Source organism: Zootoca vivipara, chromosome Z (assembly GCF_963506605.1).
Source record: "Zootoca vivipara chromosome Z, rZooViv1.1, whole genome shotgun sequence".
NCBI classification, from domain to species: domain Eukaryota; kingdom Metazoa; phylum Chordata; class Lepidosauria; order Squamata; family Lacertidae; genus Zootoca; species Zootoca vivipara.
In genome coordinates this window covers 16,099,828-16,123,596 of record NC_083294.1, presented here as the reverse complement: position 1 = coordinate 16,123,596, position 23,769 = coordinate 16,099,828, and the positions used below count along the sequence as shown (strand labels likewise).

Here is a 23,769-nt window from a genome sequence, read left to right as displayed (position 1 = left end):
TGTTGCTTAGCAACCAGGAAGGGTGGCATGACCATTACTGAGTTAGCACATGCTCTGACTAGCTTTGGAGTTCTGAGGGAGTTTTTCCCCCCTCTGTGTGTTTGATTGAATGTCTAAATATATGCTATGTACAAGGCCAACCTCTCCATACCTTTCTTCTCACATTATTACCCTGTTCTCATTTGCTTTGCCCAGTAAAGTGTTATCAGGGCTTCTCGCTCTGAATTCCTTTTGTGTTTTAAATGACTTTGCATATGTATGCATTCCTGCTTCCAAATGCTGCTTTTATGGAATGATCTGGGGATAAAAAAAAAAGATCTGGGTCTTCTGTTTCAGGAGCAACAGTTTATACCTGCATGCTGAATATGCGTGGGGGAGTCGAAAGTGATCTGACCGTTAGTGCAATAGACCCTGGCACACAGGATTCTGCGCTGTCACCTGCCTTTGAAGGTAAAACAGCAACGGCAACAACACTGATCCTTGATCATTTTAAACCAGTTAGATGCTGGTTTTTCCTAGCACTCTGTTTGAGTAGTGCTGCAGTTAGATTGGAAGTCTTGGGGTGGACAGGAGCTGGGTGGGCAACTCTTGAAACATTTGGTGGGGTCTGGAGGTGGGCAGCTCCCAGCAATCCAGGGGACATAAGAGCCTGTCTGTTGAATCTCTCTTCTGACAGCTGAGGGGAAACATAGTCTTCATGGCTAGTAGTCATTGAAAGCCCTTTCCTCCATGAATTAGTCTAGCCCTCTTTTCCCCCAAAGCCATCCAAGTTGATTGCCATCACTGCTTCTTGCGGGTGAGAATTCTACTGCTTAGTGCAAGAGCCGTCTTGCCAAAACGGGGTTTTCAGGAGGACTTGCAGAAATCAGTTTTAAGATGGTTCCCTAACCTCTTGGGCTAACAAGCTATAAAGAGACATGGCACATGAGGAAAAAGGAGCAGGAGGGAAGAGAAAAAAGCAAGCACCAGGCCAAGTTCATAAGGTTACCGTTCTTAAAAAAGTTGCAGCTGATGTCAGTGGTGTCTGGCTGTCTTGCCATTGATAAACAGCAGTCTTCTACCCACCGAAGCACACTACCCTCCCCCCTCCACCAGATCAGATCCAGGAGCTTGAACTGGTGCCAACAGCCAGGCCAGGAGGGAACGGGCAGCTCCAGCCCCACAGTCTGAGTCTGGATGACACTTGGAAATCTTCACAGGAGGGGGCTTGATGGAGTCACCCTCTTCCCTTACTTCTTTCCTCCTCACCTACCTTCCAGGACTGCTCTCCCTCACACAAGACCCAAATGAAGTCATTCTCAGCACAGCAGGAATGAGAACGCCAGTCACATCCTTTTCTGTCCTGGACCTTGACATGACAGCCTCCTTAATTTTTTTGGATGGCGGGTGGCTGGTGTGAATAGTGATTTCATTACCTATGACTAGACACCAGGCTGGCCATGTCTCCCCCACCCCCACCCCCCAGTCTCCATCCAGCAGCCAGCATAACCTAATTAAACACTCCTCCTTTGAGGCCTTTTTGCAAACTGAAAGGTGCTTATTGAGTTTCTGTCAACCCTTGCTTCATCTACTGTCTCTGGGCTGGCGGGTAGGTGCACCCGTGACCGCTCCTACAGCCCTTATTTGGAATAATTAAGGGCAAATTAAAAATAAATCAGCCTGTGAGTGGATTTGCACAATTACTGGCAAGCTAAAATGGGTAGCTGGAGGGAGCATTTCTTACTAGACCTTACATCACAGAATTGGAGAGTTGAAAGGGGCTCGAAGAGCCATCTAGTCCAACCCCCTGCTGCAATGCAGGAATCACAGCTAAAGAATCCCTGACAGATGGCCATCCAATTGCTGCTGAAAAAGGAAGGAGAGTCCAAGGAAGGAAGGAGAGTTCAAGGAAGGAGAGTCCAGATGTAAAAAGGAGCTCAGCTAGATGAAGCCTGGTGGAGGCTGACTCACTGGGGCTAACAGGGCTCAGCCTGCTCTCAGCCACTCCCATCTCCCTGTCTTCCGTCTTGAGCAGGAATCCCCAAACTCTGCCCTCCAGATGTTTTGGGACTACAATTCCCATCATCCCCGACCACAGGTCCTGTTAGCTAAGGATGATGGGAGTTGTAGTCCCAAAACATCTGGAGGGCAGAGTTTGGAGATGCCTGGTCTTGAGGGTGGACCTGGCATTCATATTTTTTCTCCCTCTTAGTCTCAGACTGCATACACACCATACATTTACAGAACATTCAAAGCCCCAGTCCTCCCCACATGGCAGCAGTAGTTTACCCAACAGAGCTATAACTCACAGCATGCTTAAGCTACAGTTCCCATTATTCTTTTTGGGGAAATGTGCTTTACCTGTCTGGTGTGTGCACATCCTCCTGTGTTGCTCTGGTAGAACTCAGCAAGGAGGAGGATGGGGACAAACTATAGAAAATGCTGCCTGGTGGAAATAAAATAATACATGGCATTGAGAAAGCAGATAGATTAATGTTTCTCTCTCTATCAGAACACCAGAAATTGTGGACATCCAATGAAGCTGAATGCTGGAAGGTTCAGGACAAATAAAAAATGACTTCATTATGCAGTGCATAGTTAAACGGTGGAACTCCCTCCTGCAGGAGACAATGATGGCCACCAACTTACATAGTTACATAGGAGAGTGCTGCTGTGCTCGGGTCCTGCTTGTGGGCTTTGCAATGGCACATCTGGTTGGGCACTGTAAGAATAGGATGCTAGGCTAGATAGGCTTTTGGTTGACCTTTGGAACTTAAGTTCTGCTTCCACTGTTGGAGGCAGCAATGCTTCTGAATACTAGTGGGTAGGGGAGAGTGCTCTTATGCTTGGGTCTGCTTTAGGGCCACCTGGTTGGCTACGGAGACAATAGGATGCCAGCCTAGATCCAGCAGGGTCTTCTAGAATTAAGCTGGCTTTCCTTGCCATTGGTTAAGGCTCCCTGCATTCCACCCCATCAGCTTCACTGGGCACCAGCTGCCTGCTCTTGAGGCATGACAAATCCAGCATCCTGGTCCCAATGCCAGAGAGATGGCTGCTTTCAGGAAGCCGACTGAGAAAGCATCCAGGATGACAACATGCTTCTGGGGCCACATACCTGTGGTGGGTGGGATGAGAGGCAAGAGTGGATGGAACAATGAATAGTCGTAAGTAATAAAACACATCTAAAAGTACACCAGGTTGAACAATTTCCACCTAAATCATAGTAAGATCTAAATATAAAGATACAAAATAATAATAATAATAATATAAATAAGAACACCCTCCTGTCCCCCCCAACCCTAAACTTTGCTCCAACCCAAAAATCTATTCAGCAGCCTCAGCTTTTGTAGCTGGAGTTATCTGGGGCCCAACCTTCCCAGGTCAGGTGGGGGAAAGCCTGCAAGGCCAGGGAGCAGGTCTTCCAGGACTCACAACTAAGATGGAAACCCCTCTCTGGATTCAGGTAAATCCATATTCTCTTTCTGACAGATGGAGACCTTGCCCCACAAATCAGAATCCAGATGCTGCCAAAAGCATTTATTTATAAAAGAATTTGTCTACCGCTATATCATAATATATATATATATTAAAGTGGTTTACAGCAATAAAACCATAAACAGTTAAAAGCAAGCATCAGTTGACTATTGTGGAAGGAGGCACTCTTAATTGCTTGCATGGGTCTGGTGGAATCGTAAAGTTTTCAACAGGCATTTAAAAGTTGGCACAGAAGGCACCTGCTCAATCTTTATTGGCAGAGCATTTCACAGGAATGACAATCAAGGTTCAGTTTCTTGTTCTTGTCAAACAAGCTTCACCAACTCAGGGGTATGACAAATGGCATTCTTGCAGATGATCTCAGTGATTGAGCTGGGATAGAAGGACTCTGGTGATCCCTGAGGTTCCTTGGACCTAAGCTGTTCAGGGCTTTGTTAATTAATACAAGGACCTTGAACCAGACTCTGTAGCAGATAAGCAGCACAATGCCTATTTAATATTACCTGTCCTCCTTTCTAGGGGATGGCTACTACCTTGCAATCGGGGGAGCAGTAGCACAGCACAACTGGTCCCATATCATGACAGTCCTGCAGGACAAGAAGTTCCAGTGCCAGTTGATTGACCAGTCAGAACAGCTTGGAATGATCAGCATCCAGGGACCATACAGGTGAGAGTCACAGGTGGGAAATGGACTCAGTGGTAGTCTGGTTGTTCTTTTTAACCCATGACTGAATAAATTAGGATATTTATTGTACACACTCAGTGGTTCATTCCCCAGTGGCATCTCCAGGTGGGTCAGGGAGAGACTTCTCCCTGAATCCCTGGAGAGCTGCTGCCAGTCAATATTGAGTAGATGATATTGAGCTAGATGTAACTCATTAGGATGACTAGGGCTGGATCTATACAGATATAAAAAAAACCACCATGGAAAAAAAATGCTATAGGGGAGAAAACACTCCCAAGGCAATCTGCCATTGACTTTGGATTCTGCTCTACAGCACCATCTGGTGTCACATTTTTATAATGCATTTTTAATGTTATAAATTGACCTGTGTAGCTGAGTCCTAGGTATAAGACTGTTTCCTCTGTTCCATGGGGCTCTGGATTTGGAGCCTCTAAAAAAAAAATCTCAAGAGCCAACGCCCCCTCACCCTCCATTTTAATGTACCTGCCCAAGTGAAATACCCACTGATCTTTTTTTGGCAGCAGTTAAAAGGATTTCAGTGAGTTTGAGAAATTGATCAAGAGGGCTTTGTAAATTTCAAGTTTGGGGATGGTTTTAGACAGAAAGTACCCATATCAGCTCCTGCTTGTGGACTTCCTATTGAGGAGACTGGATGAGATGGGCATCCTTTGGCCAGATCCAGCAGCCAGGCTCTTCTGATGTTCTTCCTCCACCAGGATTTTCAAGTGGGGAGAGTTTCTGTTGTGCTCAGATCCTGCTTGCAAGGGCTTCCCATAATGCACATCTGGTTGGACGTTGAGAAAACAGGATGCTAGAATAGATGGGCTTTTGGTCTGAACCAGCAGGACATATTGTACAGTATGCTCTTATAACTACAGAATTATGGTGGCTCCACAAATGCTATTTAGGAAAAGTTGGGTGGTTGCCTCCCCCCTTTCCTTTTCTCCCTTCTCTTGCACATGCATTTACACACACACACACACACACACACACACACACACACACACTCCTTTGGTCCTCAGTATTCTTCAGGAGCATATTGATTATCTTGTCAGCTGCTTAATTCTACATCCTGAGACCCTTTCTGCACTATATGTTCAAAGCAGTATCATACCACTTTAAGCAAGCATGACTTCTCACAAAGAACTTGGGAGCTGTGGTTTTTTCAGGGTGCCGAGAGTTGCAAGGATACCTCTGTTCCCCTCAGAGAGCTACTGTTCCCAGAGTAGTTTAACAGCTGATCCCTCTTTCAAGAGAACTCTCGGAAGCTGCCTTATCTCAAGTCAGACCAATGGTCTATCCAGCTCAGTATTATCTATGCTGACTGGCAGCAGCCCTCCAGGATTCCAGACATAGGCCTGTCACAGCCCTACCTGGAGATTCCACTGGGGATCCAACCGTGGAACCTTCTCCATGCAAGGCTGACACTCTCCCAAAATCGGGCAAGAGATTCCCTGTGGAGCACATATCATGTCTCTCTGGAGCTTTCCTTTTCCTTCTGATTAGCTTTCTGAGAGCTCTGTCTTGCCAGCTGTCTCTTTGATGGCACATTTCTGAGGGCAAGCAAAGCTTTGCAACTGGAGTCTAAGAGGATTTCCACTCATTATCCTTGCATTCACGCCCTTCATTTTCGTAATGCTGCCCATGGCTGTGTTAATGGCATCCTGTTTCCTCAGCCCAGAGCAGATCCTCAGGGGACAGCCATTGCTTGTCAGCCTTGATGCGTTGGCGTCTGTGATGTGCCAAGGGACCCTATGCTCGTTGTTGTTGTTTAGTCATTTAGTCGTGTCCGACTCTTCGTGACCCCATGGACCATAGCACGCCAGGCACTCCTGTCTTGCACTGCCTCCCGTAGTTTGGTCAAACTCATGTTCGTAGCTTCGAGAACACTGTCCAACCATCTTGTCCTCTGTCGTCCCCTTCTCCTAGTGCCCTCAATCTTTCCCAACATCAGGGTCTTTTCCAAGGATTCTTCTCTTCTCATGAGGTGGCCAAAGTATTGGAGCCTCAGCTTCACGATCTGTCCTTCCAGGGAGCACTCAGGGCTGATTTCCTTAAGAATGGATAGGTTTGATCTTCTAGCAGTCCATGGGACTCTCAAGAGTCTCCTCCAGCACCATAATTCAAAAGCATCAATTCTTCGGCGATCAGCCTTCTTTATGGTCCAGCTCTCACTTCCATACATCACTACTGGGAAAACCATAGCTTTAACTATACGGACCTTTGTCGGCAAGGTGATGTCTCTGCTTTTTAAGATGCTGTCTAGGTTTGTCATTGCTTTTCTCCCAAGAAGCAGGCGTCTTTTAATTTCGTGACTGCTGTCACCATCTGCAGTGATCAAGGAGCCCAAGAAAGTAAAATCTCTCACTGCCTCCATTTCTTCCCCTTCTATTTGCCAGGAGGTGATGGGACCAGTGGCCATGATCTTGGTTTTTTTGATGTTGAGCTTCAGACCATATTTTGCGCTCTCCTCTTTCACCCTCATTAAAAGGTTCTTTAATTCCTCCTCACTTTCTGCCATCAAGGTTGTGTCATCTGCATATCTGAGGTTGTTGATATTTCTTCCGGCAATCTTAATTCCTGCTTGGGATTCATCTAGTCCAGCCTTTCGCATGATGAATTCTGCATATAAGTTAAATAAGCAGGGAGACAATATACAACCTTGTCGTACTCCTTTCCCAATTTTGAACCAATCAGTTGTTCCATATCCAGTTCTAACTGTAGCTTCTTGTCCCACATAGAGATTTCTCAGGAGACAGATGAGGTGATCAGGCACTCCCATTTCTTTAAGAACTTGCCATAGTTTGCTGTGGTCGACACAGTCAAAGGCTTTTGCATAGTCAATGAAGCAGAAGTAGACGTTTTTCTGGAACTCTCTAGCTTTCTCCATAATCCAGCGCATGTTTGCTATTTGGTCTCTGGTTCCTCTGCCCTTTCGAAATCCAGCTTGCACTTCTGGGAGTTCTCGGTCCACATACTGCCTAAGCCTGCCTTGTAGAATTTTAAGCATAACCTTGCTAGCGTGTGAAATGAGCGCAATTGTGCGGTAGTTGGAGCATTCTTTGGCACTGCCCTTCTTTGGAATTGGGATGTAGACTGATCTTCTCCAATCCTCTGGCCATTGCTGAGTTTTCCAAACTTGCTGGCATATTGGGTGTAGCACCTTAACAGCATCATCTTTTAAAATTTTAAATAGTTCAGCTGGAATATCATCACTTCCACTGGCTTTGTTATTAGCAGTGCTTTCTAAGGCCCATTTGACTTCACTCTCCAAGATGTCTGGCTCAAGGTCAGCAACCACACTACCTGGGGTGTACGAGACCTCCATATCTTTCTGGTATAATTCCTCTGTGTATTCTTGCCACCTCTTCTTGATGTCTTCTGCTTCTGTTAGGTCCTTACCACTTTTGTCCTTGATTATGGTAATCTTTGTACGAAATGTTCCTTTCATATCTCCAATTTTCTTGAACAGATCTCTGGTTTTCCCCATTCTATTGTTTTCCTCTATTTCTTTGCATTGCTCATTTAAGAAGACCCTCTTATCTCTCCTTGCTGTTTTTTGGAAATCTGCATTCAGTTTCCTGTATCTTTCCCTATCTCCCTTGCATTTTGCTTGCCTCCTCTCCTCCGCTATTCGTAAGGCCTCGTTGGACAGCCATTTTGCCTTCTTGCATTTCCTTTTCCTTGGGATGGTTTTCGTTGCTGCCTCCTGTATAATGTTACGAGCCTCCATCCATAGTTCTTCAGGCACTCTGTCCACCAAATCTAAATCCTTAAACCTGTTCCTCACTTCCACTGTGTATTCATAAGGGATTTGATTCAGATTGTATCTTACTGGCCCAGTGGTTTTTCCTACTTTCTTCAGTTTAAGCTGGAATTTTGCTATAAGAAGCTGATGATCTGAGTTACAGTCAGCTCCAGGTCTTGTTTTTGCTGACTGTATAGAGCTTCTCCATCTTTGGCTGCAGAGAATATAATCAATCTGATTTCGATGCTGCCCATTTGGTGATATCCATGTGTAGAGTCGTCTCTTGTGTTGTTGGAAAAGAGTGTTTGTGATGACCAGCTTGTTCTCTTGACAGAACTCTATTAGCCTTTGCCCTGCTTCGTTTTGAACTCCAAGGCCAAACTTGCCAGTTGTTCCTTTTATCTCTTGATTCCCTACTTTAGCATTCCAATCCCCTGTAATGAGAAGAACATCCTTCTTTGGTGTCATTTCTAGAAGGTGTTGTAGGTCTTCATAGAATTGGTCAATTTCACTTTCTTCAGCACCGGTAGTTGGTGCATAAACTTGGATTACTGTGATGTTAAAAGGTCTGCCTTGGATTCGTATCGAGATCATTCTGTCATTTTTGAGATTGCATCCCATTACAGCTTTTGCCACTCTTTTGTTGACTATGAGGGCCACTCCATTTCTTCTACAGGATTCTTGCCCACAGTAGTAGATATGATAGTCACCCAAACTGAATTCACCCATTCCCTTCCATTTTAGTTCACTGATGCCCAGGATGTCGATATTTATTCTTGTCATCTCATTTTTGACCACATCCAGCTTACCTCTATTCATGGTTCTTACATTCCAGGTTCCTATGCAATATTTTTCTTTACAGCATCGGACTTTCCTTTCGCTTCCAGGCATATCCGCAACTGAGCGTCCTTTCGGCTTTGGCCCAGCCGCTTCATCAGCTCTGAATCTACTTGTACTTGTCCTCCGCTCTTCCTCAGTAGCATGTTGGACGCCTTCCGACCTGAGGGGCTCATCTTCCAGCGTCATAACTTTTATATGCCTGTTGTCTTTGTCCATGGAGTTTTCTTGGCAGGGATACTGGAGTGGCTTGCCAGTTCCTTCTCCAGGTGGATCACGTTTAGTCAAAACTCTCCACTATGACCTGTCCATCTTGGGTGGCCCTGCATGGCATAGCTCATAGCTTCTCTGAGTTATTCAAGCCCCTTCGCCACGACAAGGCATTGATCCATGAAGGGGACCCTATGCTCAGTGGGCCCCAAAATATCCTGGCTCCTGTCACTTTTCTGTGTCAGCTTATTCAGGGTGGGACAGGGAGATCCTCAAAAGCTTTCCTGCATGTTTAAAGAAAGTGAGCACTCATTACCACAGATTCTGGAGGGACTGAGATTTTCAATGTTAGCAGGAAAGTCTGGAAGCCATGCCTTATGAGGAACAGTTGAGGGAGCTGGGTATGTTTAGCCTGGGAAAGAGGAAACCAAGAGGAATTATGATAGCCACCTTCAAATACTTCAAGGACTGTCACATGGAAGATGGAGCAAGCTTGTTTTCTCCTGTTCTGTAACTTGGCTTCAAGTTACAAAAAAACATCAGCTAAACATCAGGAAGAACATTCTGACAGTAATTGGTGTTCAACAATTGAAAGTTCTCCCACAAGAGGTGGTGGACTCTATCTTGGAGGTTTCAAGCAGAGGTTGGATGGCCATCTGTCATGGATGCTTTAGTTGAGATTTCTGTCTTGTAGATTCCTACCTCGGGGTCCCTTCCAACTCTACGATTCTATGATTCTAAGAATCCCCTCCCATGCTCCGAAGTCACATTCTGAGAAGCGGTGTTGGAGAATTCCATTTAAAACAGGAATGAGTTGGGGCTAGTTAGCTACGCTTTTTACTGCTGCCAGCTTGGAGATTGCCCTCTATTGGGGAGACCTTAAAGCCTAATGTCTGATGGGATGGCAAGAGGAAGTTTGGGAGAAAGAAAGTCCATCTTCACACAGCATGTTGTTGAATTATGGAGCTCACTCCCACAGGAGGAAGTGATAGCCACCAACCTAGATGACTTTAAAAGAGGATTGGACAAATTCATGGAAGAGGAGAGGGCTATCAATGGCTACTAGCCACAATGACTATGCTCCACCTCCATAGTGAGAGCAGTGATTCTTCTGCCTACCAGTTACTGGAAACTGCAGGAGGAGATGTTGTTGTGTTCAGGTCTTGTTTGCTAGTTTCTCATTGGGGCATCTATTTGCTCAGTGTGGGAACAGACTAGATGAGACATCAGCTTGATTCAGTGGGCTCTTATGTGATCTGGCTGTTTCCGAACATCTAACATAAAGCAGAAGTGTCAGAGGCCAAACTAAACATAATCATGGTGGCAAGGGATGGCCCCCTGTATCAGCTATGCAAATAGAAGTGATGTCAACGTCAGACCTCCAGCTTCTCATGCTTACTTATGGATAGGCTACATCATAGAGAATTGAAGCCTTGGCAAGGCATTCAATGACCCAGTTATTTGACGTTGTCCCCACTCAGTTTTCCTTCTTATACATGACTGGTGTATGTATCTAACACTCTATGCATTTTGCTGGAGTTGGCCCATGTCATATTAACATTTGCTTATTCATTTTATTTAATGACATTTACACACCACCCGACTGTAAAAGAGACACCCTCCCCACAAAAAACCTGCTTAAAAAGAGAATGAAACAATTAAAATTATTAGTAAAACCATTTAAAACAGCATAAAAAAATGAAAATCAGCAACAAACTAAAAAAAATTAAAACACCCACCCACCCACATTCTAAACACTTAGGTAGGCTTGTCTAAGCAAGAATGTTTTCAGCAGGCACCAAAAAGATTACATGGAAGGCACCTTCCCAGCAGACAGTGAGATGGATCACTGGCCAAAGTGGAAGAAATTTGAAGGGCCTTGGTAGTTGCTTTGCATTTGGGGTGTGGAATGTGAGGAGGTGTCAGCCTGCCCTTTTCCTCAGGCAGCAACATGTCATGGGCTGGCCCTCATGCCAGGGATTGTGGGGAATGTTGGAAGGGTGTGTGTGTGTGTGTGTGTGTGTGTGTGTGATTGCTGGCAGTTGGTCGCCATCTTCTCCTCACCAGGGTTCCTCTCCTTCCTTACAGCCGCGCTGTCTTGCAGGAAGTCCTGGATACAGACCTCAGCAATGAAGCCTTCCCTTTCTCCACTCACAAACTGGTGAAGGCTGCGGGCTGCACGGTAGGGATCTCAGTGTGGATTTGCTTTTTTGCCACAGCAACTTACAATATTTTATGCAAAAAGCAAAAAACATGCATACGTTTACATCAGCATAAAAATCCAACAACTTAAAAGATAATAATAATAATTTATTATTTATACCCCGCCCATCTGGCCGGGTTCCCCCAGCCACTCTGGGCAGCTTCCAACAAAACACTAAAATACAGAGATCCATCAAACATTAAAAGCTTCCCTAAACAGGGAAGATAATTCTTTTTTTAAAAAAAAACTACATTAAAACATCCCACCTGTGCAAGGTGCAATACAGTGGTACCTCTAGTTATGAACTTGAATTCGTTCCAGGGGTCCGTTCTTAACCTGAAACTGTTCTTAACTAGAGGCGTGCTTTCGCTAATGCGGGCTTCTTGCTGCCGCTGCGCCGCCGGCACGCGATTTCCATTCTCATCCTGGGGCAAAGTTCTCCACTCGAGGTAACTCTTCCAGGTTAGCGGAGTTTGTAACCTGAACCATTTGTAACCTGAGGCATTTGTAACTCGAGGTACCACTGAAGATAATTAAAAGCCAAAGGCCTGATGAAATTGGAATGTTTTTACCTGGCACCATCATTGCATATATTTGGATGCCAAATGAACCTCCCTGAGCATTCCATAAGTAGGGAGCCACCACTGAAAAGTCCCCATTCTCGTATTCATGTTGTTATTATTATTAATTTTATAACCGAAGCTGCACCATAAGGTCCTAGCATGTGGATTGCACATTTAAAAATGCAATAGAGAGAGACTCCCTTATCCTCATCCTCTGTATACAGTGGGAAGGATAATAGCTCATTGGTAGATCATCTGCCGTGCATGCAGAAGACCCCAGATTCAACCCGCAGCATCTCCAGGTAGGACTGGGGAGAACTCTTGCCTGAAACCCTGGAGAGCCACTGCTTACCATATTAGTGCAGACAATATAGAGCTGGCTGGACCACAGATCTAACTTGGCATAAGGCACTTCTCTCTGTTCCATTGCCTTATAGCTGGCAAAATAATTTTCCTCTGGCAGAGGATTTGCCTTGAACAGAATTAAGTGGTGTGATTTATTATTTATTTATTTATTTATTTATTTATTTATTTTATTCTTTTATCAGGATGGATACAGAGCAGTAAGCAGAGATACCCCTGTTGAATTCCTTCCTGCCTTGTAGTTGTTAAAACATGGCCAGGAATTGGACGGGGAATAGGCTAAAGCCTAGTGAAGAGAGACACTGAAGTTGGTGGGCTTAAAAAAGACAAACGAGGAGTAGGGGTTAATTCTCAAAAGACATGTCTAAAACGAAAAGCAACTAGAGTAGAATTCTCTGCTCAAAAGAGCAACAGCAACTCCCTCAGCAGCCATGGGGTGGGAAACTGAAAGCGGATTGTGGGTTTATTTTGAGCTCCCTTGACAATAGAGCCTTGGCTGGGAGCTGTCACACTCTCAGTGGCGCAGCAAAGCATTTCTGAAGGTTGACAATCTAATCAGGAGGGGTGTGAATGTTCAGAGCTTTTTGTAGGTGGGTGGGTGGCTGGAAAAGAATTAACCCTTTTAAAAAATTTTCAGAGGTTAAGCTCAGAAAACAGGGCTAGGAGAGGAGAAATTGCAGAGCTGAAGAGTGATCGGAAGGCATGTGGGATTGGGGGCTGCTGTCAGGATAGATGCAGGAAGCTCCCACCAGGTTGTTGAGCTTGCATAGACTAGTGTTGCTGGATCTGACTGGCAGGAGCTCTCTTGTTGTTGTTGTTGTTGTTGTTGTTGTTGTTGTTGTTGTTTAGTCGTTTAGTCGTGTCTGACTCTTCGTGACCCCATGGACCATAGCACGCCAGGCACTCCTGTCTTGCACTGCCTCCCGCAGTTTGCTCAAACTCATGTTCGTAGCTTCGAGAACACTGTCCAACCATCTTGTCCTCTGACGTCCCCTTCTCCTAGTGCCCTCAATCTTTCCCAACATCAGGGTCTTTTCCAAGGATTCTTCTCTTCTCATGAGGTGGCCAAAGTATTGGAGCCTCAGCTTCACGATCTGTCCTTCCAGGGAGCACTCAGGGCTGATTTCCTTAAGAATGGATAGGTTTGATCTTCTTGCAGTCCATGGGACTCTCAAGAGTCTCTTCCAGCACCATAATTCAAAAGCATCAATTCTTCGGCGATCAGCCTTCTTGATGGTCCAGCTCTCACTTCCATACATCACTACTGGGAAAACCATAGCTTTAACTATACGGACCTTTGTCGGCAAGGTGATGTCTCTGCTTTTTAAGATGCTGTCTAGGTTTGTCATTGCTTTTCTCCCAAGAAGCAGGCGTCTTTTAATTTCGTGACTGCTGTCACCATCTGCAGTGATCAAGGAGCCCAAGAAAGTAAAATCTCTCACTGCCTCCATTTCTTCCCCTTCTATTTGCCAGGAGGTGATGGGACCAGTGGCCATGATCTTGGTTTTTTTGATGTTGAGCTTCAGACCATATTTTGCGCTCTCCTCTTTCACCCTCATTAAAAGGTTCTTTAATTCCTCCTCGCTTTCTGCCATCAAGGTTGTGTCATCTGCATATCTGAGGTTGTTGGTATTTCTTCCGGCAATCTTAATTCCGGCTTGGGATTCATCTAGTCCAGCCTTTCGCATGATGAATTCTGCATATAAGTTAAATAAGCAGGGAGACAATATACAACCTTGTCGTACTCCTTTCCCAATTTTGAACCAATCAGTTGTTCCATATCCAGTTCTAACTGTAGCTTCTTGTCCCACATAGAGATTTCTCAGGAGACAGATGAGGTGATCAGGCACTCCCATTTCTTAAAGAACTTGCCATAGTTTGCTGTGGTCGACACAGTCAAAGGCTTTTGCATAGTCAATGAAGCAGAAGTAGAGGTTTTTCTGGAACTCTCTAGCTTTCTCAATAATCCAGCGCATGTTTGCTATTTGGTCTCTGGTTCCTCTGCCCTTTCGAAATCCCCATGGAGTTTTCTTGGCAGGGATACTGGAGTGGCTTGCCAGTTCCTTCTCCAGGTGGATCACGTTTAGTCAAAACTCTCCACTATGACCTGTCCATCTTGGGTGGCCCTGCATGGCATAGCTCATAGCTTCTCTGAGTTATTCAAGCCCCTTTGCCACGACAAGGCATGGATCCATGAAGGGAGACCCTTCTTAGAGACCCTTATGACCCAAGATCCTTTTTGCTGAAGCTGGTGATAACTGAGCATGGTCCCTCATAAATGTTTTTACCTGTTTGCCTTTGAATGCCAGTTGCTGAGAACCATAAGTACAGAGAGTTGCTTTTGTGCTCTGGTCCTGCTTGCAGGTTTCCAACTGGGGCATCTGCTTGTCCACTATAGCAGAACAGTTGACCCTCTGGCCTGATTGATCTATTGTGATAGTAGGAACCTCTATGCCCAGAGAAAGTCTACCTTTGGAGGTCAGATGGTGGGGTCCTGGTTGAGGGCTTTTCAGAAGAGGCATCTGGTTGGCCATTGTAAGAGCTGGAATCTGGACGAAATGGGCCATTGGCCTGATCCAGCAGCCAGGCCCTTCTTATCTTCTCTGACAGCTGAGGGACTCTCCACATGGCCAATCAAAGCTGATAACTTGACACTTCCTTCCATGTCTCGCTTTGTTCCCTGTCCTTAATAAACGGATTTGAACAGCTATCCTCCGCTTAGGAGCCCATGAATATTTCATCTGGCTAATCTAGATTAATGCAACGTGTCGTGTTAAATGATCATCTCTGGAGGAAGGCTTGGAAATCAGCGGGGCTGACGGCTCCATTCCTCTGGGTGGTCGGGGAGTGGAGGGCTCGTCATGCTGCTGACAGGCCCCCATTGTGCTGGTGTAATTGTCAGTGCCTCGTTCCCTTCCAGGGGTTTGATGGGACTCAAGGATAGGAAATAAATCTGCTATTTAAAAATACATCCCGTGGGGAAATTCAGGGGACCAGAAGAGCAAGGAGCGAAGGAGAAAAACAACTGTGAGGTGTCCCGTTGCATTAACTCAGTTGCTCTGTTGACACGCCATCTCCCGTCTCTAGCACCAGTAGGCCAACTGTCGCAGAGTTAGAACAAAAAAAATATGACTGTAGATGGGTGAAAGGGGTGAAGAGCATGACGCACTGAATAAAAACCCAAGTTGAGAGAGGGCAGGTTCTCCCATTAGGCATGGGGTGCTGGCCAAGAGTGGCATTCTCTCTCTCTCTCTCTCTCTCTCTCTCTCTCTCTCTCTCTCTCTCTCTCTCTCTCTCTCTCTCTCTCTCTCTCATAAACATATCTCCAGCACTCCACAGCCTCCCTGGCTGCCCTGTGGGATGAATTAACTTCCTGACATCTTCTCCAGGCTTTAAATGATGTACCTGCACCCAGTGAGGCTGCAGAGAGGTCAGGCTACTAGTGAGGTGATATTTGGAATAAATGAAAATCCATTCCCAAATGTCCCCCAGCCACTTCAAAACTAAGGCAAGGATGGGAAAACAACAATACCATTGTGAGAACAGGGTGCTGGGTTAGATGGGCCACTGACCTTATCCAGCATCCAAGTTCCTCTTTAACTTCCTATGTTCTTCCTTCTCAGGTCCGTGCCATGAGGCTGTCATTTGTGGGAGAGATGGGCTGGGAGCTTCATGTCCCTAAGGAGCACTGCGTGAGGGTCTACCGGTCAGTTATGAAGGCTGGCGCCAGGCATGGCATCATCAATGCTGGCTATAGGGCCATCGACTCTCTCAGCATTGAAAAAGGTGTTTGGACAGTCCTTGCTTCTATCTGCAGTGATGGCCTGGAGACAGGCTTCTATCTAGCTCAGATGCTGGGGAGCCTGCACTGCCCTCTCAATGCCCTCTTATCACCCCTGCCTATTAGCTTTGCTGGTTGGGACTGATGGGATTTGGAAATTCAGCAACATCTAGATGGCAGCAGAATGGGAAAGGCCAGCTAATACTGACTGTCCATGGTTTCCAAGCCCTTTCTGGAGATCCCAAGGATTGATGAACCTGTGACCCTCTAGATTTTAGGTAGCCCTTACAATCCATGACCATTGGCCATGTTTAGTCCATCTGGATCTGAAGGTTCAGAGGTTCCCCATCCAAGCTCTGAAGCAAGGGTAGACAACATGATGCCCTCTAGACATTGTTGAGACCTCAGCTCCCATCATCACCCCTGACAGTTGGCCATGCTGGATCTGATGAGGGTTGGAGTCTTCAAACATCTGAAGGACCACAGGTTTCTCCACCCCCGCTTTCATGTTTTGAGTTTGTCTTGAAATCCCGCTGGAATTCCTGACTAGTTGTGGTCATGGAGTGAAGATGGCACTGAAACCCAGACCTGGATAATAAGATTTCTCCTCTGAACATTATTTGAGTGTTGCCATTTTGGATCAGGCTAAGCCTTCTCAACAGCCGCTTTGATTCAAACTCTACTGGCAGCTGTGTCTGAATCTCTTTCTGTGTGTATGCCAAGAGCCCATAGTCATAATGGAGGCTACAGACTTCTTTGATCTCATTCCATTCCTGTTTCCCAGACTTGATTGATTATTTCCCCATTTCTCAGGCTATTTATGATCACAGAGATGTCAGAGCTCTTAGGGGAAAGGTCATAGCTCAGTGGTAGAGCACATGCTGTGCATGCAGAATGTCCCAAGTTCAATCCCCATTTGCCTGGGAAAAGCTCCTTCCTGAGCTAGACTATTGGTCTGACTTGATAAATAGCAGCTTCTGGTGGTTCTAGATCACTGAAATTCTATTTCCTATCTTGGGAATACTATTATTATCATAGGAGCCAACTCCTAGGGGCTGAGGGGCTTCAGCTTCCCCAATAAAATATTTGAGGGTGCTGGGGCCCCTCAGAGTTGATTCAAATGATGTACATGCACTGCATCATGTGATCGATTATCTGCCCCCCAATATTTTATTATTGTTGCTATTTAATATTAGCAGTTGTAATTGTTGTGTAACATTTGTAACATGCTTTTGCTCTGAGTAGGTTAGGTGCTGGAAACATGGATTTGGTGGGCTGGTAGGAAGTTGTCTCTCTCAGAATAGGCTTGGATGAAGCCCAATGTCTCTCAAAATGGGTTTGGATGAAACCTGATTGTCCTATAAGGATTATCTGAGGGAGCATGTTAAAAAAACCTGGGTACTTTCTGAGTTGATCTGGGTGGAGGGAGTTTACCTCCCATTGTCAGGGAGTCATCTCTATGTGGTCTGTCTGTGGCTGTTGTGTTTCTTCTCAGGTTATAGGCACTGGCATGCAGACCTCCGTCCTGACGATACTCCCCTAGAAGCTGGCCTGGCTTTCACATGCAAGCTCAAAACCTGCACCCCTTTCCTTGGGCGGGAAGCCATTGAGGCTCAGAAAGCAGCTGGAATATTCCGCCGCCTCGTCTGCTTCACCACTGATGAGTGAGTAGCCACTGGTAGGCAGTTGCATGTATCTGATGGCATCTAGCTCTGCATTTCCAATCAGACTCTCAAGTTGGCCTTCAGGCCTCTCTAATTTGCAAAAGGGCAAGAACTGTCACTCAGCTGGTAGAGCACATGGTTCTCCAGGCAGAAGTGTGGACTCCACACCATCTCCAGGCAGGCCTGGGAATGTCCCTTCCTGCAACCTTGAAAAGTTGGTGCTGACAATACTGAGATGGATCAATCTAAGTCAGCCTCATCCATTGCCCTCTGAAGATGTCGATGTCAAAACTTCTCCAGATCTTTGCAAAACAACTGTTACTTCCTATCTTGAAGAAGTGTTCATGCACACAAAAGCTTATACCCAGAAAAAACTAAGTTGGTCTATAAAGTGCTACTGGAAGGAATTTTTTAAAATTTTATTAATTTATTTCGTATGCATCAGACCAACACGGCTACCTACCTGAATCTAGAACTGCTACTTCTATTAGGTATCCTATAATTGGAATCAAATCTGCAATGGGCTAGTCCATGTTAGTCCTACTCAGAGTAAACCCATTGAAGCTGATGCACATTTTTAACTTAGCTCCACTGATTTGTAATGGGTCTACTTTAAGCAAAACCTATTTCACAGAACCGTCCCTCCCCCCATATATATTGGAAAGTTGCCGTTCACAATGCATTTGGACACCGCTTAAAAGGTCGTAATCAAGTTTTGCATGACAGTTCATAATATTGAGAACCAGGGTTTCATATGTAATTGGGTACAACTGGGCACTATTTTGAATCAAGATGATGGACGGAACCTTTCAAAACTGCCCTAATTTCAATCACTGATTAAAAAAATGCACTGACTTTGGCATTTCTTAGAATTCCTGGGCAACATACTGGGTGTGACGCTGCTAGTGTTGAATGACTGGACATTTTTGATGGTTCCTGTTTCATGCAGTTTAGCAATTACCTTCATTTAGAAGTGGGTGCATCATGGGTATTTTAATTTCTGAACAAGTTTGATGGCTAGGGTGCAGCACTTTTTAGCACTGACTGTTTCTGACAGCTGACAGATCTCATATCCGAAGCCTTCTAAAAGGAACAGGAGATGCCAACAGCACTTGAAATACCGAAGCAAAGATTTTGAAACGTGCCCCTGAATTGCATTCAACCTTTTGACACATTACTTTGTGAAATTGGGAAGTGATAAAGCTGGGAGAGGATCTTGTGTTGGATACTTGCAAGTGTTTGTTTATTCGATGTTCTAGTCCAGGCATCCCCAAACTGCGGCCCTCCAGATGTTTTGGCCTACAAGTCCCATGATCCCTAGCTAACAGGACCAGTGGTTGGGGAAGATGGGAATTGTAGTCCAAAACATCTGGAGGGCCGAAGTTTGGGGATGCCTGTTCTAGTCTCTCTCCTCAGTTCCTGAATTTGCAGCCAGGCAAGTTTCTGACATGATTTGCCCTCTGCCATAAACTTGCATCGTACCTGATGCCTTTCTACCTAATGGCTTCCTCTGCTCTTTCCAGAAAAGTGCCAATGTTTGGTTTGGAGGCCATCTTCAGGAATGGCAAAGCTGTTGGCCACATCCGTAGGGCGGACTTTGGACATGCTATCAACAAGACAATAGCTTATGGCTACATCCGGGATCCTGATGGTGGACCGGTGAGTCTTGGAAGCAGCACATCTCCAAGTTGCATTGGGATGAGTGGGAAATTCTGTATTTGGTGCTAGGAGTGCAAATTATACTTGAAAATGCAGGCTTTCTGTTCCTGCCTTTAAAAAACCCACACAAAACAGTACAGGGAGTTCCATGAGTTAGCGCCAATGAAACTGCATCAGGTTTCTTTTGGGGGCAGTTGTTTGATTAATTGGTTAATTAATTAAACTTATTACCAGCCTGCAACACAAGGTATCGGAGTTGACACAACAATGAAACCCCAGATTGGGACCATGAGTCAAGTCAGGGTGAGAACTGGGTGGTATGCAGCCCTCTCTGATGAATTGGTTTGTGGTTGTTCTTGTCTTTTATTCATATCTTGTTTCTTTCCTATTTTAAATCTCACCATGAGCTCACCTGAGCTGTTGAGAGAGCTGTAGGGTAACTAGGTGAAATATTTTTAAAAGGAGTAATTATGGAGGGGCAGTAGCCCACAGCCCCAAAGTTTTTTTTAGCAGCCCCTGATTGCCTGCCCTCCTGTTCCCCAGTCCAAGAAGGAGATACACCTGTCACTGTGGACATGATTTCCAGCAATTTAATGACTTTGCCTTCCCTCTGCCTTTAGCCTCCTCCTTTCTCCTTTTTGCTGGCATCTAGCAATGCAACAGAGGAGCCTTAAGTGAAGGGGGGGGAGCTTGACATCAAAGGGAGGGAGGGAGGAATGGTGTGTGTGCGTGTGTGCGTGTGTGTGTTGGGGAGGGGAGGAATTGTTGGTGAAGCTGAAGCTGAAATCTCTTGACAGTTTGTTTTGGACCAGATGGACAAGCCACAAGGGATGAGGGCTTTTGTGTCCACGTGCAAGAGGTTGAGATGGGAACACTGTGCTGTCACGAAATGAGATGATGATAAGGTTTCCTTGGGTGCACTATGACATTCAGCTGTTCCCTGCTGTGGATTTAGGGTCATTGACCAATTATGGAGTTTTTACTTGATTCGTTGACTTTGTATTGATGAAGCTGTGTTGGCCTGTGTGCCTTTGAACAGGGGCTGTATCTCACTGGGAGAACATCTGCTTTGAATGCAAAAGATTCAGTCCCCAGCATCTCCAGGTAGGGCTGAAAGAGACTCCCTTTCTGAAACCCTAGGGAGTCACTGCCAGTCAGTGCAGACAGTACTGAGCTAGATGGACCAAATATCTGGACTCAGTGAAAGGCAGCTTTCAATGTATCTGTTTAATTCAGCCTCTGCTTTCAGATCCATGGGACTGGAATTTTGCTTTTTTAAAGAAAAATGAATTGCAGCAGCAGAGTGCAGGTTCAATCCTCAGCAACTTAAACCCCTGGAGAGCCATTGCCAGTCACTGCTAAGCGAGTACTAAGCGAGATGGGCTGACTATAGAAGGCAGCTTTCTATATTCCAGAATAGCAATTTTGATGCAGTGTTTTGCTGTTTGTTTACTGAGCATTCTTTTCAAGTACCTCCAGTGTTTTCTTCACATTGCTTGCTACCCACATAACAGTATCCTTGATTTGATGTGTTCAGAAGGGTACCTCACCTCCAAAAAAACTTTAGTTCAGGCACTGTGGACCTCCAGTTAAAGCAGTGGAAGGGGCCCCCAATGCTGGGAAACAGTGCTGCTGCTGCTGCTGCTGTGGCATACAGGTGATGTTCTGCTGAGTGGACTGATCACTGAAAGTGCCCTGCAGAATGCATTGCTCATTAAGCAGATGTTTGACATGTGGGGTTGCTCTTTCCCACTCGGCATTATAATCCCAGTCTCATTTGCATGTTAATAGCAGCCGTAAGAAGAACAAGGAGGAAAACTAAACGAAACCCTTTTGATGGGAACATATCTAATACTTATATCTACAACACGGCTTTGTCTCATCTTCAGGTCTCCCTGGACTTTGTGAAAAGTGGTAAATACACCTTGGAAAGGATGGGAGTCCCTTATGCAGCCAAAGCGCACACCAGGACACCCTTTGATCCAGAGAACAAGAGAGTGAAAGGGATCTACTGAGATGGATGGACAAAGGACTGGACTATGACTAGACTATAAGCAGGCTGGGGCAGCGGACAACATCTGCAGGGTCTTGATGACTCAGCAAAATTCCACAGAGCTTAGGGCCCAAGGAAAACTAGAAGAGCACTGCTGGACCAGATCAATATGGAAGTGACCTCCACCAATTAATTGGTAGTGGCCATTGAAATGTCTCAAGAAGACGCTTTGTAGCAGATCAGGGTAATCATGTTCCTTCCCCCCACCCCACTCAACCCCATGCAGTGGAGGCTGGTCCATTAGGGCAAATGGGGCTCTGCCCCACCAACCCCACTCTGCCTTCAGCTAGCTCCTATATGCCTTCTTTCCTACTTACGACAAGCCTAGGGAATGGCATTGCCTGTCAGCTTCCTCCTTCTCCTCCTTAGTCTCAGTGTTGCCCTTTGTAGAAGTCAGCTGGTAGGAGGATGGGGGCAAAATTAGTTGGAATTAGTTGGCTTCTCATTGGCTCTGTCTCCGCCTATAGCTTGGGCGCCCTGCGTTGCCCACTACAAGTTTCAATGAGGACCAGCCTCTACTGCCCCTGTGATTTCTCTTCAGCATCCACTACTCCTGTCAATCTTACCATGAACTTCCTTTTCGGTTGAGATGCTGAACGCCTTCTGGGACATATTGCGATTTCTATTGACAACTGGACACAAATTGGTGCCCTACTGTCTTGATTTCAACACAACCACCCAGCCCCCATCCTGTCCAAGAAATCAGGGTTGGCTTTTAACAGTGTGATCCTAACCTTACCTGCTCAGAAGTAAGTCCCACTGAATTCAGTGGCAGCTTGGGGATGCAGCCAAATTGATGAACTTTGCTTACAAATAAAAGCAGTTCTTGGGGTGAAAGTAGCAGACTTTCTTAATGATCTGAGTGTTTGTCACTGCCAGGTGGCATATTAGAAGAGGCAGGTGGAATGCCCTGTCTAGAAGCCAGAGATAAATACACATTAGGAACCAGTGTGGTGAAGTGGACTCTAGTCTTGGACTAGGACCCAGGAGGCCAGGGTTCAAATCCTTACTTAATTAAGTGTAAAACCTGGTGGGAGAGCTTGGATCAAGTGCTCTCTCTGGGCTAAGCCAACTCACAGGGTAATCAAGGTGAGAAAATGGAGAGGAGGAGGAGGCGAACCCTGCATATAATTATGTTTAATTTTATTGAATATTGAAATGAAAGTTGGGAAAACTAATATATTTAGAGCAACAATGGAGGGAGGGATAAAGAAGGAACATGAGGGAAGTCAGCTTTTAAATTTCTATTAATTTGGTGACAATTTGTTAAAATTTATGGAAAATCAATAAAAATAATTGGCAAAAAGAAGAAGAAGAACCCTGCAGGATCAGACCAAAGGCCCATCTAGTCCAGCATCTTGTTCTTGCAGTGTCCAGCCAGATGCCCATTATGGGAAGCCCACAAGCAGGGCCACTGAACTGAAAACATAAGAAAACATAAGAAAAGCCCTCGTGGATCAGGCCAATGGCCCATCTACTCCAACTTCCTGTTCTCAGAGTGGCCAGCCAGATGCCCCAGTGGAATGAGCACAAGAACATTCTATCCTGTGATTTTCAGCAACCGATATTCAGAAGAAATAAGGCAAGCAGGGCTCTCAAACTAACCAAAGAGCTAGAAGTGGCAGGCCAACTGCAGCACCACTTTTGCAAATGCAGTTTCTGGGACTATTCTCCTGGTCTTCAAATACACAAATAAACAATGATGATTAAATTCTTTGTGCTCCTTACATAGGGTTTGTCCATCAAGGAGAAAAGGGTACACATACACATTGCAGCAGGCTTGGTGTGATCTTTGCTATTACGTTTATTTATAAATGTTGCAGGTTGAGCTGTAACTATTAATGGGTTTGTGGGTGAAAACACACACACACACACACAGATGATCCCTGTTCCTCCGTCCCATCAGTTCAGGTCCACAGACCAATCAGTCCTCAACACAGAAGGCATTAGGCTCATTTTCTGTGTTTTGACACTGCCACTCAAACCAAGTTTTGATTATTATTATTTTTAAAAGACTTCCTCTTTTGAGCTTTGGAGCAAAACTTGGGGTGGGTCAGAGGAACACATGGTGGGATCTGGTTTGTAGGCAGAGCCAAAGGGGAGGCAGGCCTTGTTGTGTGCCTCAGAGTGGGGCCATCCATGAAGATACATCTGTGAGGCTCATTTTTGTTTGAGGAAGAAGTCCCGTTGCTCACCCGCAGAGCTGCTATGATTGAAATCCAAGCTTCCTGCTCTCTGTAGGCTTGTTCTAACTTCTGAACGGAGCTTCACTCAACACCCCCACCCCCCAAAAAGAAACCCTGGCTCTAGGTCTGCCTCCTGGGGTGGTAAAGAGATTCTGCTTCATCCATTATCCCTTTATGAGGATTGCAGCTGTCTGCTTAAAAGCCCAACCTGCACTATAGATTCCAAGCATTATTGTCACAGCTTAACATTTCTGGCTCCCCCCCCAAAAAAAGAATAATGGGAACTGTAGCTTGTTCAGGGTGTTGAGAGCTGTTAGAGCAGGCATCCCCAAACTGCAGCCCT

At 45.5% G+C, this 23,769-nt stretch overlaps 1 protein-coding gene across 1 annotated transcript in view; it reads left to right on the top strand.

The window, feature by feature from the left end:
• The window catches only part of SARDH (sarcosine dehydrogenase), a 50,976-nt gene extending 28,025 nt beyond the window's left edge, over window positions 1–22,951 (top strand). Inside the window, exons 16-22 of the mRNA XM_035113124.2 lie at window positions 337–450; window positions 3,994–4,141; window positions 11,043–11,136; window positions 15,707–15,869; window positions 17,360–17,528; window positions 19,052–19,187; window positions 21,077–22,951. Of these exons, the coding sequence (XP_034969015.1) occupies window positions 337–450; window positions 3,994–4,141; window positions 11,043–11,136; window positions 15,707–15,869; window positions 17,360–17,528; window positions 19,052–19,187; window positions 21,077–21,202 (950 nt within the window). The 3' untranslated portion in view covers window positions 21,203–22,951. The remainder of the gene's footprint in view (window positions 1–336; window positions 451–3,993; window positions 4,142–11,042; window positions 11,137–15,706; window positions 15,870–17,359; window positions 17,529–19,051; window positions 19,188–21,076) is intronic.
• Window positions 22,952–23,769: the final 818 nt, after the last annotated feature.